Below are 18,983 nucleotides of genomic sequence, written 5' to 3' on the forward strand. Positions count from 1 at the left end.
GTCAGGGGCTGTTTTCCTTTTTTCCAGTTCTCCTCCTTGTGGATTTGAGGGATATTTCTGGAGCTGACCTAAGTTTATACATGTGTTCTAGTTGTTAGAGACTTGGTTTCAGCCTCATTGGTCTGTACGCTAATGAGGTGCTTTAAGCTTTGAAACATTGAATAATGAAACAGTTATCCATCATCCTTAACACAATTTTTTTTCTTCAATTTTTCTCAATAGAGAAAAATGTTTTAACAATTGAGACCAAATGCTAAATTGCTAAATGTTAAAACAAAAAGAAATCAAATATTCTTTTCCCTTGAGATTCAAAACTCATATTAACATATTTCACTGTTCTTAGTAATACTGCCATAAAGAAACCCAGCCTATTTGATATAGAACAAACATACTTTTCACAGAGCATATAAACATTTAAATGAACATTAATATTTACTACTAAACCAGTGTTGTATAGAAATACCAATTTATTTAGTGAAGTTTGCCAGTTGTGCTTCTTGTTTTTAAAAGTTAGAAATATATTTAAAGAGTAAATAATTATTCTGATTTAAAATAAAATAAATTTTCTTAATTACAGTAATGGAAAAGAAAGAGTTTCATTTTTTTCAGGTTTGCTAATTTAATATTAAGAAAAAAATGTTAAATGGTGGTTAGAATTTTTTGGGAGAAAACCTTAAACCACTAAGTGAATATATATAGTTGGTATAGTTTACTCACTAAGGTTATAATACTAGTTAAATTGTGAAGCATTATTTTAATTATTAACATTCAGTATCTTAAACTCAGTTCTGTTGTCCTATATATTATATTAATTATTTAACAGTTAGTCTTTATAACAATGGTGGAAATAATATAACTTTAGCTATGTTATAATCATGATACATATAATGATATATATAATCATGATATATATAATCATGAATTCATGAATTTTTCTCTAGATTCTGAAGACTACCTTGAGGTCAACATTCTAACAAACCTAGAAGTGGAACATTTGGGGGAAATAAGTAAGAGAAAGGAAATTGAAGAATTATCAAAAGCTTCAAGAGACACCATACCCCTGGCAATGGTGCTTCCTGCTGAAATTCCCTGTGAGGTGAGTAAGATACCTTGTTATTTAAGTGGCTGACTCTATTGTTTTCATAAATACTGCATTTCACTAGAATGTAAGCTCTAACATAGCTGGACACTTTTTTTACTTTGTTCATGTCTATGTCCTCAGAATCCAGATCAGTATCTGGTAACTAGTAGACATTTGACAAATATTTGTCAAATAATTTAATATTGGAGAATATATGAAAGGCTAATTTTATCAGGTGTTATTTGACATGTTGCCAAAAGATATATAATTGCTATATATATGTATCAAGCCACTTTTTTAAAAAGTTGGATTCATATTAACCAGATCAAGGATTTTATTTTTATAATGGAAACACATTCTTGAATAGAATTGGAAAATACTCATATTCTAGGATCACCGATTTTTCAACTCTTAAACATGTATTAAAGGCCTACATTATTAAGTGGAAATATAAGATCTAGAAGAGATGGTCCTTTCAGGAATAAAAGGGTAATGCAGCAGGGGATGGAGTGTGGATTTCTGAGAAGGACTATATGAATGCATGTCTTCCTCCTAAGTCTTCACTGGAATGAACTACTAAAATAAACATACTGGTAGAACTTGACCTGAAACTGGGTCTACATAATCTCCAGAAAATAGAAAGATACTGATCTTTAGTATCAGTATGATTCTGTGGTGTTCTTCAGTAGAACAAGCCAAAGATACAGGAGAGCCTTAGAGGTTGCATGAAAGGGTCCTTCTGGGAGAACCCAGTGGATTTATGCCACAGGTGACAGGGGCTGCATTTGTCTAGGAGGTGTCTTTGGGAAGACACTCCCGATTTTGCTGGAACCAGGAGTCCTGTGCAGTTGGGCAAGGTTTAATTCCTTCATCCCCAGACCCCATGCTTAAGCAGAAGAATCATTGTTTTAAGCTATTACGCTTAATAATGCTCAATTCCGGAGAGAGAAGAACTTCTTCGATACTATCTTAGAGACTCTAAGAAACTAAACTGGTCTGGTTTCCGGGAACCGACACAGGTGAACAGGCTGAGGAAAATTACAACTTAACAGGCCTGGAAAATGTGAGGGAGGGCAGGGTAAGCAATCAGAACTGGTGGCTCCTATTGAGTCAGAAACAATGGAAGAGACAGAAATAAATAGAAAAAACTGCAATCAACAGGAAATGAGAATTATTCTCAAGTACGTAAAATCAACAAAAAAAGTGGGGGGGAACCCTCTGGATCTAAACATTACTCACCAAGAACTCTGCAATGAGTCTACATAGCTGCTCTGAACAAAACCTACAACAGTAAATTTGGAAGAATGTAAAACCTTCCCCCAATATTAAATTTGCCAAGAAATTGAAGTGTAAAAATTAAACCCCACTATCCTTCAGGCTGAGACAGCTCACTCAGATGGTTGGGTAGGATCAGGATTCTTTTAATAACAGAATCATGGGCTGTCTTCTATTGACATGGATATAATTCTTTCAGACCCTTGTAAGTTAAATTATTTCAATTTCACACCTCTCTTACGTACCCCACTTTTTAAGAGTTGGAAGGTCATCCAAGATTATTTTAGTGTCAGCCACATGCACTAAAAAAGTCAAAATAAACTGATCCCTGGATGAAAAATAGTTATCCCAGTCAAAATCTTGTGTTCCCAGAATCTAGATCTTCGTGTACTCCGAGTCCATGTAACAATGGCTAAGTACCAAAGGAAAAATCATTTGTATCCAAATGAGTGAAAATCATTTTTCAGATTTGCCAGGATAACTTTCAGTCTATGTCAGCTGACTGAAAGCAAAACCCATGAGCTTACTCATTTCTGAGGCCTATTCCAATTAATGGGTGAGTAAAGATCACTGAAGAATAGGACCTTGCCTCCCCATAAGTGAGACTTGAGACTTAGCCATGTCTTACAAAATCTAGACATTTAGCATACTAACTTTGCCAGTCATCAGGTCTTAGATGATACATGCCTCTTCTACACCCAGCATCTTCGAAATCTAGTGAGTTCCCTTACAGTTTTGTGTTGACATCATGCTAGCACTGAGCTGGGTAGGAATTCTATATAGTGACATGACTTTCATTCTCTCTGACTAAGAGGGAGTTAATCTGCTTCTTGCTATAAAATTCCTTGGATCTGGACCTGCCTCTTAGAGAAGTTCCCTCCCTGTTCCCTAATAGCAGCTTCATAACTGATAAAACCAAATTTATGATTATTTGAGTGTCTAGTACTTTCTCTATTGAATTAAATATACCCATACAATTATTTTTTTAAGATTTTATTTATTTATTTGACAGACAGAGATTACAAGTAGGTAGAGAGGCAGTCAGAGAGAGGAGGAAGCAGGCTCCCTGCTGAGCAGAGAGCCTGATGTGGGGCTCGATCCCAGGACCCTGAGATCATGACCTGAGCTGAAGGCAGAGGCTTTAACCCACTGAGCCACCCAGGCGCCCCACAATTATATTTTTAATTAACATGTTCATAATAGTTAAGGACAAGGCTGGATAATGCAGGCCTTCCTTCCTAGAGCAGGCCACTTCCTCTGTGGAGATACAGGAAACAGATGAAGCTGTGAGTCCTGAGGAGTGTAAGGAGTAGAGTTGGGCATGTTGAGTTTTAAAATGTCATGTTTTAACAGGCTTATTCCATCTAAATTTTAAAAATATGTACAGATTGTCTCCTATGTACATAATTCTTGCAAGATGCCACAAAGATATGAAAAAAAAGTAAAAAATACTTCAGGATTTGAAAATCTAGCTGGGAAGCCAAGACAAAGACACAAATAACTAATTAAGAGCAGAGGGCATGACTTAGGAAAGAGGAGTATGGGTGTGAAATGTTCCACAATTCCTTTGAAAGTTATTAGGGGCTGAAGTTTAGGGAGAATTTACAGAGCTTATGAAACCCGAATCAGACCTTGACAGAGAGGAGAAGTGTAGAGAGACGGAGGGTGAGTAGGAAATAAATGGCATGCCAACATTATGTACATATAGACCTGGTGCAAAATGAAAATGTAGAGGCCCTTGTTCAAATTAATAAGCACTTTAAGGCAGTGACAGCAGAACATTAAACCAAGTGCAGGGCCTTCTAAATAGAGGGCCTGTGTAACTGCACAGGTCATACACCCATGAAGCTGGCCCTGGGTACAAATGCAGATGTCAGTGCCTCATTTGGGGTGGTCAGTATGCTTGTCTTTTGTTTAAAACTGTCTTTTGGAAATGGTTGAAAGGTGGAGTCCTGCCCTTTATTAGGACAGGAATCTGATGCATAAGAAGCAGCCTGTGTGAGCCTTCCTGAATGAGAATGAGTTAGCTAGGTGAATAAAACATTGAGAGAGGTTGCTTAGGCTTACTAAGTTTGGGAGGGGAGGGGTCAAAGTTAAACAAGACATGGCGTACCTATGAAAGAGAGCTCTGAAGAACTTTGAAGCAGAGGATCTTGGGGATCTGGGCCAGAGTCAATAGGAAGTCATTGAAGACTTGGAATAAGGTGACAGATGTGAGCAACAAAGGAACTAAAAAAACTGAGCTAAACATGAGGTCCTGTGAAGAGGAGGTATCAAATGTGAGGAACAAGAGGGGCTCACATTCCTGACCTCAGGGGTCACATGAAGCAGTGTCTTGGTGAGGCATAGGGAAAGAAACAGGGAGACATTCTTGACACGTGGGAATGTGTGTTACCTGGAATAGTGGCATCTTTCCTCCATTTGCAATGTAATTGATGAGGAGAAATTTAGTTTAAAATAACCTTCAGGCAAATATTTAGGAGCACTAGACTCTGGTGGAAAAATCCTGAAGTGGAAGTGTGTCAGCTAAACCAGTTCTGTGACATAAACGTATTCATAGAGACCCTTTGGTACAGAGCATTAAAGATATAAGTTTTATCTGTAGGTGATTTATGCTTAGAGAGATAACTTTTAAATAAGAGAACTTTGAAGTTAATGACTCTTGGGTAAACACAGTTTTGTAAGAGTATATAAATGAGGTTTCTGTTTATTTTGTGAGAGACTGAAATTTAGTTTGACTTTAGGGGTGATATCGGAGATAAACATAAAACTGGTATTTTCATTTTGGTCATTTTGAAGGGTTAAACAGCACAATGTAGAGTATAGATTTTGATATAGATAGTTCTGATTAATCCTCGGAATGTAACTCTCTGTATTAGCTACCCTATTCTTAAAAGAGAAAACTAATAGCCTTCCATTTTTGTTTCTGTCTGTGTATATTTTGATTAGGATTAAAGGAAATATCCTTCTATTAAAAGTGCTTCACATAATTCCTAGTATAACACAGATGCTTAACAAATATTTATTCCTTTTTCTCTGTATTAATGTCAATCTTTTTATCCCTAATTATTTTTTCTGGATTTTTTTCCAAACGAGTTTTCAAAAAACTTTTTTGCCTTATGTACAGAGATTTAGCTTTTTGACCTCAATAAAATCTTGATACTTTTAGATTTATAACCTTTATCAACTCAGTAACTCTCACAGATACTCATCACAAATAAAGAGTAACCAGAGAACCTCTGTTAGGTAAAATTTAAAACTTTTGGATGTTTAAAATATTGGACATTAAGACTCGTATCTAAAATATTAAGAGATGGGGACGCCTGGGTGGCTCAGTTGGTTGGGCCGCCGCCTTCAGCTCAGGTCATGATCCCAAGGTCCTGGGATCGAGTCCCGCATCTGGCTCCTTGTCCAGCAGGGAACCTGCTTCTCTCTCTGCCTCTGCCTGCCACTCTCCCTGCTTGTACTCTCTCTCTGACAAATAAATAAATAAAATCTTAAAAAAATAAATAAATAAAATAAAGTATTAAGAGATCCTAGAGCTAAACTTATTCAACCCTCTCATTTATGGATAAATGTACCAAGTTCTAGAAGAGTGAAGGAAAAAAGATTTTAGGAAAAAAAGGATTTGGTTGCAGATTACTGTTCCCTGGATGTCTGTGAAGTGATGCTTATCTTACCCTGAGAGAGGGAGCCTAAAGAACAGGGAAGACTCGAGACAAAAAGAGAGCAACTGTGTCCTCACTGTTTTTTCAGTTGCCAAAGATGGGAATGAAGACAAAATAGATACCAAGTTGATAAAGTTAAAATGTAGTGAGAATCACATTTACATATTTTATTTCTGAATATAATTGAAAATATGGACATGGTGGAAGACAATTATGCACAGATTCTGTCATTAATAAATATAATGAGTTCTATTGGTTAATATAAACCTTTTCAAGACCCTAATTGGGTAATATTTTTTATCTTACAGAATCCTGGTGAAATATTTATTATTTTGAGAGATGAAGTCATTGGTGATACTGTGGAGGTTGAATTTACAACAAATAGTAAACGCATTAGGACACAGCCAACCCGTTGGAATAAGACAATCTGGTGTATGAAAGCTTTAGGTAAGAAACTTTTTTATGCATTAATAAATATAAAACATCATCCTGAGTTTCTTTCAATAAATTTATGATAAATGGTTTCACTTCCTTACAGAAACTAAGATTGCTCTGCAGGTGCTTCCTGTGTGTAGCTTTCACATACCCAAGGTGGTTATTAGTAATCTGGATTCCCAAAAGTATGAATGTGTAAATTATGAGAAATTAGCTTGTGGACCATGTGGTGAAATGACTGCCTGCAATAGAACATCGTTTTAAATATGTCAGCAGAAAGCCCGTTAATATACATCAGTGATTAAATATGGAACTAAAACTATATGCTTTATTCTAATAGGATTAATGAGCATTTGGATTTTCATTCATGAATGTTATCCTTTCCTTTTTTTTTCTTTTGTCTTTTTTTTTCTTTTTGCCAAGCTCGTGAATTTGGATGCTTTGGAAAGCATAATTCTTTTTCACTATTTATCATCATGGTACCATTTCTATATATAATCTTCCCTCTTTTCCTTATTTAACTTATGAGGTTAACCATTTTATTATCCCCCTTTGCTTGTAGCATGATAATGTAGCAGATTTAAAATTCCAGATAGAATAGCCACACCTGCCACAATAATTGTACTAAAATCACAGTCTACTATGTTAATTTCTGAATGTTTTGATATAAATGTAGGACTACTTGGTTTTTGAATTTATGATATCATTTAACAATCAGAGAATAAAATTACCTTGTGATACTTTTTAAATGTGAAATTTGTAAAAACTTTTTACCAAAAAAAGTACGCAATTTTTTTTTAAGATTTTATTTATTTATTTATTTATTTAAGAGAGACAGCGAGAGAGGGAATATAAGCAGGGGGAGTGAAGAGAGAGAAGCAGTCTCCCCACTGAGCAGGGAGCCCAATTCAGGACTCAAGTCCAAGACCCTGGGACCATGACCTAAGCCAAAGGCAGATGCTTAACAACTGAGCCACCCAGGCACCCAAAAGTACACAATCTTATTATGAATCTATACATGTAATAAAAACATTTAAAATTGGGGCACCTGGGTGGCTCAGCGGGTTAAAGCCTCTGCCTTCAGCTCAGGTCATGATCCCAGGGTCCTGGGATCAAGCCCCTCATCCGGCTCAGCAGGGAGCCTGTTTCCCTTCCTCTCTCTCTGCCTGCCTGTCTACTTGTAATCTCTGTCAAATAAATAAATAAAACTTAAAAAAAAAGCATTTAAAATTATATATGATGTGAAATTCATCCTGAACTTTTTTTTTTCTTTTGGAAGGTAGCTATTATGAAGACCATTTATAGAACATTTATAAGCATTTCTATTGTGTTATGAAAAGCATGCATCTCCTCTATGGATTTCCTTGCACAGGTTAGGTCAGAGTTGAATTATAGAAAGGGAAGGACTATATACCAGGCACTTACAAACATTTCAGACACTGTTCCCTGTTATGGGCAAGGATATGCTGAAGTGAGATGAGAAAGAACTTTGTCTCTTTTCTTTTTCTTCCAAAAGCCCCTTATTTACTTATGCCACATTTTAAAATGATTTAATGAACATTAATTTCTAACTAATTAGTTTTCAAGTTTAAACTAAATCTAGTTAAACTAAAATTGCTACAGCAAAATCAATATTGCAAATTAAGAAGTACTTAGATAATATTTCCCAAATAGCAAATCAAAGTGTCAAGTAAAATTATTCACATTAAGATTATATGTTCAGCTTACCTGTAGCTAAAAGCAATACAAAGAACAAATTATGTCAAAATTCAAATGTTTTTCAGAAAAGCAGAAAACTAATAGTCTGTATTTTTCAAGTTATGCCAGGCCATATGCTATGTGATTGCACAGCACATTTGTAGTAAAAAAATAAATGAACCACTATTTGCCAGTTATGTTATTTAACCCTTCCTACTCTTATTTTCAGTTAATACATTCTGGAAATTAATGAGAACTTTTCTTACCAGGTGTTGGAATATATAGGATGGTTCCATGAAAGTGTGTGGGACATGCCTCCACAGAAGTGGCCCCAGAGTCTTATTTTTTCTGCCTCATACTACTGTTTCTAAACATTTTTGTAACCTTAGCAAGAGCTACATTTTACATTATAACTCAGTACATACTCAGAAATATAGTTAAAGCAAAGGTTTAAAAAGTTGTCATGAGAGTAACAGTTTTAGCCTTGATAAGTAAAGAACTTGGAAGTTGTCACTCCTATTCCTACAACAAGAAAAAGCTAAACAAACTGAAAATCAGTGACTTTTCCTGAGCTCCTCAGAGAACTAAGGTTGTGGGCAAACCACCATCCCAGAATCTTGAAAGGAAAGTAAATCAGAAGAGTGACATCTAAGATCTGCTTGGCTGGAGCAGAAGTCACTGGTGCCATAAAGTGGTAGGCACACTTAAATGGTAATTTTGATCAATTACTAAGGGTAGAGTGTGAATAGCTCAAGAGTAAGAAATTCCTGAGAACATCCCTAATTTTGAGGGAGTCACCTCCAGGAATCTTACCAGGTTCACATAGTGAAGCTCTAAGGAAGATCTTCTAGAGGCTCTGCCAAGGATAGAGGAAAAATAATCATGGTGAAATACTCCCCGTATAATCTCCATAGCAACAGCCTACTCTTCAGGGAAACTACTTTACCAATGCCTTATCCCCCCTGGGGAAGGATATCTATCTTGTTGTAGCCCTCTCTAGCTTTTCTGCCTCACTTGGGGTGGGGAAAGAAATTCATGCCACAGGAGAAACACTTGTGAAGGTGACAGCCTAAAGATACCAGCCCACTTGAAGACCAAGATTTAATGACAAGAAATGATTAGAATGCTTCCCCCCACCACAACCTGACTACCACCACAAAAAGGTCTCAGTATAATGGCAGAAGGTTAAAGGTGGAAATACTGCAAGCTGCAGAATCTTTCTGAGGAGGAGTAGTTAGGGAAGCCCAAGGTCAAAAGGAAAGACAAAAACAGGGATAATAGAGGAATTTGAAACCTCTGGCATCCACAGCTGTAGCAAACATGAAATATGGCCCCTCTCTCAGCCAGATCACTATTAATTCTCTCACTACATGCCTACTTACTTCAGTTTTTCTACCTGACACAGCATATCTGGTTTGCAACAAGAAATTATAAGACACGCCAAAAAGCAAGAAAAAACACAGTCTAAAGAAAAAAAGCAAATATCAGGCCAGACTTAGATGCGACACAGATGTTGGAATTATCTTACAGGGAATTTTAAATAACTATTATTAATGTGTTAAGGACTAAAATGGAAAAGTGAAAAACATGCAAAAACATATGGGTAATATAAATAGAGAGATAGAAACTATTTCTTTTCAGTGCCAGTCAAAACCAACTCAGCTGTAACCATGATGTGTTAGTGGGTCACAAATCATAGGTGGAGAACTATGCTTTGTAGGTACACTGACCAATGTGGCCACTAGCCACCACTAGTTATTTAAACTTTACTATAATTAAATGCAATTTAAAATGAATTCTCTCAGTTGCACTAACCATATTTTAAGTGCTTCATTAGAACATATCCATCCTCTCAGAAAGTTCCTTGAACAGCACTGAACAGCACAGTGTAACAGAGTTCTTTTTTTCTCTACACAAGTTGTGGAATAAGAGAGTATCCAGCATGCTCTTTAAAGGCTAGTGATTTGTCCAGAATCTTTAGTGTAGCCAAGGAAACAATTAACTAGTGGCCAAAAGAGCTGTTTTTATTGTTTTGCGCCATTTACTGGGTAACTTTAGAAAAGTCCCAATAGTGCCTCAACTTCCTTGTTGATAAAACAATTTCTCTAATTACATTTTAAATACTTATAGACATTTGGAAATAAGAGAGATAAGATACAAGACAACCCTTAAATATCCAGCTGAAGAATAAAGGGTTAATCTTTCCCTCTAGTAATTCCTTTAAACATAAGGAGTGGCTTTTCTGGAATAACTCACCCTCAGTTTCTGGATAGGGTATGATAAACCATTTAAAAATTTATGGGGGGGGCGCCTGGGTGGCTCAGTGGGTTAAGCCTCTGCCTTCAGCTGGGGTCATGATCCCAGGGTTCTGGGATCAAGGCTCTCTGCTCCTTGGGGAGCCTGCCTCCTCTTTCTCTCTGCCTGCCTCTCTGCCTATTTGTGAGCCTTGTCTGTCAAATAAATAAAATCTTTAAAAAAAATAAAAATAAAAATTTATGGGGATCATCTTTCTAAGTATTGTACTCCTTATATTGCATCCTGTCTTCTCTCAGTCCTCTGTTTATATCTCTTGATATGAAAGCCACCAAATTTGTTCATACCCCTTCACCTTTGGGGATTCATGTTCAAGAAAGCTCCTAATTCTATGTTATCTCATATATAATCCCTGAACTCATTGGTGATTTCTAGGGGCAGGAAAGATCTTGATTAATATCTCACATTATCTAATAAAAGTCTATACAGGGGCATCTGAGTGGCTCAGTCAATTAGGTGTCTGCCTTTGACTCAGATCATGATCCTGGGGTCCTGGGATTAAGCCCCACATTGGGCTCCCTATTCAGTGGAGAGCCTGCTTCTCCCTCTCCTCTGCTGCTTCCTCTGCTTGTGCTCTCTCTCTCTCTCACTCTGTGTCAAATAAATAAATAAAATCTTTAAGGAGAGAGAGAGAGAGAGTCTATACAGATTTAAGTCTCTAAAAAAATTTTTCTATACTTCTTTGAATACCAAGTTAAGATGGAAAGATCTAAAATGAAAGTGGAAACATACTAGGGATCCTTCCCCATTACGAATACATCAAGTTCAAAAGATGGCCTCCATCTTTCCAGTCTCTTTCTGATGTAGAAAAATTGCTCATATGATTTGATTTCTGATCATCTGGGTCATGATTTAATCAGCCATATTACTCAAAATGTGGTTTTCTTTCTGTAAATACTCTCTTGTACAATAGCCAGAGCTTCGTGTACTAAATCTGGTTGGTATTGAGGACTTCACACTATTCACACACTTCACACTATTGTCCCAGAGCAGAATTATTTCTAGTCACCATTCCATAGTCCCTAGGGTATATAGCCATAATCATCATGGAGCAAGATGGCTTCTAAGACCCTTACTATCACTCCCAAATTTTGAGCAGCCTGATAAAGCAGTGGTTTTCTATCACCATCTCTGATTGCAAAAGTCAATTCTATGCATCTCTTCTCTACTTCATATTCAGTGACATTACCTCGTGTATTAGTCTCCTCTGGCTGCCATAACAAAATTCCACAGACTGGGTGCCTTAAAGGACAGAAATTTATTTTCCTCACTTTTCTGGACATTGGAAACCTAAGATGAAGGGGCAAAAAACTGTTTTTTGGCAAGATCTCTCTCCTTGGCTTATAGATGGCTACCTTCTTGCTCTGTCTTCATATGGCCTTTTCTCAGTGCATGGCACTTCTGGTGTCTCTTTCTCTTCTTATAAGGATACCAGTCCTATTAGATAAGGGCCCTACCTTCTGACTTCAGTTTAACTTTAATTATCTCTTTAAAGGTCTTATCTCTAAATACAGTCACCTTGGAGGGTTAGGGCTTCACCATAGGAATTGTGGGGTAGAGGGAACATAATTCAGTCCATAGTCTTTGGTTGCTTGAAATCAGCCATGGTGGAAGTATATACACCACAGAAATTGGCAAAAACTATAAATCATATCTTTTTAATTTTCTTTTTGGAAAGTCAGTTTATCAACACAACACTGGGATAAAGAAGGCTTTACTAAATTGAGAAGGTTTCTACAAGACACATCTGCTGGTATCCCATTAATCAGAGCTTAATCCCAAAGTTATGTCTAGCTATAAGGAAGAACAGAAAATCTAGTCTTTTTAGTTAGATAGTCATGTGCCCAGCAAAAAAAATAAATAATTAATTAATTAAAAATCAAGATTCTGTTTCTAAAATGAGAATAAACTTTGGGATAGGCAACTAACATTCTCTTTTAGAAAATAGTACCTCTTAAAACTAATTAATAATAAAATTAATTAATTAATTAAATTATGTAAAATAAAACAATTATTTCGTATTATTCCTTCCTTTCTTTGAAGAGTTTCTTAGTCATTTTAAGTGTGTGAATAATACTCAACACTGAGGCATGTCACATACTCTGAGACCTACTTACAGTGCTCAGAGCTCTCAGATTTTTCACCAACCAACACAACTCTTTGCTGTATTAATGTTCTTTTTAAATGTATGTTTCTTTCTAATTTTGGTAACAATTCAGAAAAAAATCAAAATTATATTCAAGTACAATTATACCAACCAGTGAAGAAATCTTAAGATGCCCTTTTTCTAAATGGTATCTTTCCCTTCTCACATACTTCCATAGCTTAACCCGATTTTTTTGACAAAATATCCTCTAATTCTATCTTCTTTTCTTCTCAGATTAATAAATTCATACACTTATAGTTACTTGGTTTTCTAAAATACACACCTTTCTAATGGTATCCACAAGTTTATTACTGACAGGAACTACCTTGTGCTAAAGGAATTCGAAGTTACTCAGGAACTTGCAGTAGTCTCTGCTAATGCCAAAAGTTATAAAAATACACGTGAAGTCTTTAAACTAGAAATATTAACTAATGTTTACTCAGAAGGAAGATGGTATTCCTCTGGTATGTGTAGCTCAGCCAGAAAAATACTTTGCACGGCAGGGGGACAACCAATTAAAAGTTGAAAGAAATGTAAAAATACCCACAAAGATATAGAATCTCTTGTTAATTAAGAAACTGTCCTGGATAATGTAAATTATAATTTCATATTTCGTTAAAAGAGTTCAAAAATACTTTATTTAAGGTGTGCCAAATATTATGCTTAACCTACATAGATAAATAACAACAACTGATAAGAAGTTTTTCTATCATAATTGAGGAGAGCAGTTTTAATATATATTAAATTGTTACCAATTTTTAGGTATGACCAAAGTTTTGAAGCCACCAATATTTATTTAATAAAAAAATAATATTCTAATCAAAAGAAAACCATATTGATTTCAGTTCCCATGGAAACATTAGGTAGGTTCATGTAAGGTTTACTATGTGATAAAAGGCTTAAGTTGGTTGATAAAGGAACACAGCCTCACAGAAAGTAGAAATACAGAAAGCAAACAGCTCTTAAGTTATTGGATTTGTGAAATACGTATTTTTAAAGAATTAATGAAGGTAGTTCTGACTATTCAAAAACACTTTAGATCATGTTTTCCATAAACTGTTTCAGTCTGTTGTCGCTCATCTGGAAGGACAGACCACTTAAATCCCAGAGTCAGTGCAGGTTGACAAAGAATTTTAAATGGCCTGGGCCTTGAGATTTGAAATTTGAGTAGAATTTCTTTTTTGCTGTTGCTCCTCTGTAAATTTGCTTTGTTATGTATCTGTGTTTGATGTGGGCAAGAAGTTCCATCTTCTTACACTATAAGCCTTTTTTCCTCTCCATTGCTGACTCTAATACCATTGCTTGTTTTGGTGATCTTGACTTATACTTGTGTGTATTTCCAGTGTTAAATGTTACTTCCTGGGGCGCCTGGGTGGCTCAGTGGGTTAAGCCGCTGCCTTCGGCTCAGGTCATGATCTCAGGGTCCTGGGATCGAGCCCCGCGTCGGGCTCTCTGCTCAGCAGGGAGCCTGCTTCCTCCTCTCTCTGCCTGCCTCTCTGCCTACTTGTGATTTCTCTCTGTCAGATAAATAAATAAAATCTTTAAAAAAAAAATGTTACTTCCTGACTTTAGACAGCAAGTAGCAGAATTCACTTTCCTTCTCTTCTGAGTCCTTAAATTAATTGGCTTTTACTTTTATTAAAGAGCTATAAAATGTAGGTACATTAATGGCCACACTCAAAATAAAATAACGCTCAAGTGGAACAGGGTGCTGTTTATGAAAAGACCAATTCAACAATACATATTTAACAATACATATTTAATACATCCCAGCCAGATGAATCCATAAGGAATCTTCCAAGGTCTTGATTTAATAACCGACATTCAACAGATAAGAAATACAGCAAAGACAGTACTTCAAAGGACATCTCTTGGGAAGATTATTCTAAAATCAACATCATTATCAATAGATCTAATGGTACAAGTTATCAAAAATCAGTTCATTTGCTTTCAAGTTAGATTTTAAAGAATTTGGATATTTTAAGCATCCTGTATCAAAGAACTACCAGGCACATATTCTCATTTTATATCTCTCATGATTCATCACCCAATTTTCTTTCAGAAGGTGATCATCCCATTGCAAACTCTAATCTCTTTTCTGATAAACAAAATCGATATCTTCTTTCAAAATCGTCTTTCTAGGGGCGCCTGGGTGGCTCAGTGGGTTAAGGCCCCTGCCTTCTGCCCAGGTCGTGATCTTAGGGTCCTGGGATTGAGCCCCACATCGGGCTCACTGCTCAGCGGGGAGCCTGCTTCCCCCTCTCTCTCTGCCTTCCTTTCTACATACTTGTGATCTCTGTCTGTCAAATAAATAAATAAAATCTTTAAAAAAAAATCATCTTTCTAAAATCTACCAAAATTTATTTCCTTTGAATAGAGTAACTCCAGAACTGTCTTTACTATATGTGGGCAGCTTCAACTGATGAGATGTACCTCTGTTGCATTTTCTCTTACATTATCTTCTGGATGGACTTATTTTGGGAGGAGAGAACTTTTATACATATATATTCTTTATAATACAGGTTAGGTGTCTAGTCAAGAAATATGGAAAGAGAAAATTACAGCTTCTTGATCTACTTAAGCTTAAGATTGCTTTTGTTAGCTTTAAATCTCTCTGAGCAAAATTATAAGAGGTCCTTTAATCTCTTCAGGAGATAAAGTAAAATTAATGCTTAAACCTTAGAAACTTTTAAATATTCAAAGCTTCATCAGGTGCCTGAGTTAGAATAGGTTTTTATGATCTTGTACCAAAGGGCTTATAATCCAACCCCCAGATGTCTGGGTAACAGTTTTCCAGGAGAATTCGGGAAATATCTCCATGACAGAGAGTCAGAATTTTTTAAAAGCAAATGGATTTCAAGGCTTAATTTTGTTTACTTTTGTTACAATAAACCAAAAATAACTTTCTTGCTGAAATGATTTTTGTTATTCCTTCATATCGATCCCAAAATTCTTAGGAAACTCTAACTCTGTTCTTATGTTAGTGCAGAATTCACAAGGCATCATATCAGAAAAACTTGTTCTCAAAAAGGGTTTTGTTGAGGAGTGCCTGGGTGGCTCAGTTGGTAAAGCAACTGCCTTCAGGGTCATGATCCTGGACCCTGGGACTGAGTTCCGCATTGGGCTCCCCGCTCCACGGGAAGTCTGCTTCTCCCTCTGACCTTCTCCGCTCTCATGCTCTCTCTCTCAAATAAATAAATAAAATCTTTAAAAAAATATGTGGTTTTGATGAATGTATAGTATAAATAGTGCTTAAATAGCAGGGTATTAAACCTCACCTTCCCAAGTTTTTCACTGTAATCAATTTCATAAGAGTTTCATAATTTCAATTGAGTCCTATTTTTTCTCTTTCCAAATACAACTTTGAGAAACTTGCCTATAATAAATGAGAATTTTCTTAAGGTTATTAACAGATACACAACTTTAAATGAATGACTGTATCCTTCTATATTCTAAAGTATTATGTAAAGATAATTATAGATTATACCAAAAAAAGAAGGTTTAGTAGTAGGGAAAAAGGATTTAGGGCTTTGCTTTTACCATAATTTTAGCATGTTCTAATCTTGTAATGTTTTATTTAATTAAGCCTAAAATTGTACATTATATTCTTTGGATACGAAGGATAAAAAAGAACACATTTAGTGCTAGAAGTCAGTAAAATTGTTATGAATTCTTAAATATTCCTTCATATTCTCTAAAAGATACAAAAACAGGATACATGCATTGCATACTCAGCTCCTAACTCTTGTTTGCGTTTCCAAGATTTTCCTGCTGGCACTGTCAGTGTCCGCATCTACTGTGATGGAGTCATTAAGGCCACAACAGAGATGAAATACTCTACAACAGCAAAGCCTAAGGAAAACCTACTGGGAGTGGCACATCCAGGAAACAGTGTGTGCCAGGTAGGTGGATCTTCCCACAAGGTTGGTAACAAGCCAAAGAGCCAATGCTGGATAACAGAATGCATGCTTTGATATAAAGTCTGAATGTTGGTTGAATAAGAGTGAATTACGCATCAGTAGGGAGGGAGGAAATGGATTTCTGTGGTGCAGAGATGCAGGTGAATTAGTTTGCTTAACTTAAAAGTCATTCCAGATAATGTCACTGGGAGACAGGTTTCCGTTATAAAATTGCTTTTGTGATGGACTAATTTTAAAGCTGCCAGGGAGCAGATAAAGAAAGACAGAAGGATTAGGCTGAACTCTGGAGAAACAAACACCCTCTTTATCCAGACCTGGACAGTGCAATATAAAAGTCAGGTCATTGAGGTTCAGGAGTCAGACAAACCAAGAGTACTACCGGAAAGGGAGCCCAGGGCACTAATCTAGGAATTGTTATTTTCATGTGGAAATTTCCAAGCTCAGTGTGTTTTTCTTTGTTTCATTTATTCCTGTTACCCAAAAGTGAAAATTATTGCTTTAAATTGATAGTGTTTATTAGGAATTCCAGAACTGCTCAGATTTTCAGGGAAGTGTGCAAAGAGGCATTTGCAAGCCCCAGGTTCTTTCTCTAGTGTGACAAAGCATTATTCAGCAAAGAGGACTTGGTGAGGAGTTTCTAGTCTTCTCAAAAGGCCTTGTTTGAGGCGTTTACAGGCAAATGGAGATGCTGCCGATGCCTTCATCAGTAGAGAATACAACAGTTGCATTTTGATTACTCTTAAACCATTGGTTTCACTTCTGCATTTTACTTGTTTATTTATTTTTGTTACCTGACCCACTTTCAAAAGAAAGTTGTTTAATGTGGAACATTTATCCTTTATGTGTTTATTCCATCACATTTTCAGAGTTAAATAAATGAAATTTCTTTTTAAAGCTACTTGATAATTAGATTATAACCTTTACTGAATTGCCTTGGGTTTCTGGCATGGACAGGGAGGGTAAAAGGGACTAAAAGTGAAAAAGAAGTAGCTAAACAATGAGATCTTCAAATTTACCACAAAACACTCTATAACGAAATCATCAATGATAATATGGCTGACAGGTTGTCACGAAGCCTTATCTGTTTAAACTAGTTTGAAATTGGAGGCTTTGTTATTTATTTTGTGTGACACATTTTTCTGTTAGAACAATGGCAAAGGTAAAAATGTCTTAGAGAAGGTTCAGGAAATAAAGTACCGTTTGTCAAACTGGTGAGTCTGAGGACGTTTGATAAAATATCCATATTGTAATTGCAAAGCAAAAACAAAAGTATTAGCTTGAAATACAGATTGTTTCATTTTATTGTGACAAGTCTACCTTATCTTCCACTTTAAAAATTCCATTCATTGCGAAAAGATTAATAAAAGTGATATATTGCATTATCAGTATTCAGTTAGCATAGAAGTAAAGCAGAACGCCCAAACACATTTTTATATGGATTTTACCTTTGTGGAGAAAAAAACTTTCATATGCAAGAAAATTAAATATAATGTATTACTCAGACAATTTTTCAGAGTGCTTTATTATGCCAAGTCATGGTTCGTTTTACAGCTTTGAGTGAATAAAAACTGTTTTGTATCATTTTCAGATAGCTAGAAAATACTTTTCACACTCAGTGTCAGAACAGAGAGGTGAGAAAAGGTTATGATTACATCTTAGGGTTCTCCTCTTCACCTGTCCCTGGTGGCCTAGCAAAAGGAAGGATCCTGGACAGTCACAGCTTAATACAGGCTTTTACTCAGGGGAGAATCACTTTGAACCTGAGTGAATATTGAGAGGTACAATTACTCTAACTTGGTGACAGCAGACCACAACATGGTAAGAAGAGACATTAGGAGTATTTAGTTTGATCTGCACAACTTTAGATAGGCTTATGAGTTTGGTACTATCGTCAGGGGACGTGGATGTGTCATGATATTAGATCAAACAAATTCTGAGACTGAGACCTCAGACCAGACTGAGCTGTATTACCACAGGCCTGAAGGAGGGAAAAGGCTACCATTCAGTCAGCCTCTATCAAATCTTAGACCAGGAATGGCATGGGGTTCTCCAGTCCACCGGCACTTGGACCACATGAGTTATCCCTTCTATGAATTTGCAAAGATAGTGAAAGGCAGACTCTACTCCTGATGAAAAAGAAGGAACTGCAGGAGCATTTCCTTGGTGTGTGTTAGGGTTGTTTAGCCTCAAATGAGGTGGCCCAGCCCATGCTGTGCTTCCCTTTGCAGGCATTTGGATTTCCCTTTTGACGTTTGGCTTTGTTCCCAAGCAGATTACATTTTTTAAAATGTGCAAAAAGGTTTGCTTTTCCATGCCAGCATAGAACATTACAGTAATTGTTTCTTTCATGTACTTGCTACTCTGTCACTTAATTGGGAAATTTGGATATTTTGCAAATAGTTGACTGAACATCTCTAGTCAAAGAACAGCATGCATTGTAATTTTAT

At 36.2% G+C, this 18,983-nt stretch overlaps 1 protein-coding gene across 2 annotated transcripts in view; it reads left to right on the forward strand.

Moving 5' to 3' along the window:
• BANK1 (B cell scaffold protein with ankyrin repeats 1) overlaps positions 1-18,983 on the forward strand; it is a 324,478-nt gene that overhangs the window by 90,405 nt on the left and 215,090 nt on the right. For both annotated transcript variants that reach the window (XM_047718087.1, XM_047718088.1), the window contains exons 3-5: positions 942-1,096; positions 6,333-6,471; positions 16,379-16,518. In XM_047718087.1, the coding sequence (XP_047574043.1) occupies positions 942-1,096; positions 6,333-6,471; positions 16,379-16,518 (434 nt within the window). The remainder of the gene's footprint in view (positions 1-941; positions 1,097-6,332; positions 6,472-16,378; positions 16,519-18,983) is intronic.

This window comes from Lutra lutra, chromosome 2 (genome assembly GCF_902655055.1).
Source record: "Lutra lutra chromosome 2, mLutLut1.2, whole genome shotgun sequence".
Lineage (NCBI taxonomy): Eukaryota > Metazoa > Chordata > Mammalia > Carnivora > Mustelidae > Lutra > Lutra lutra.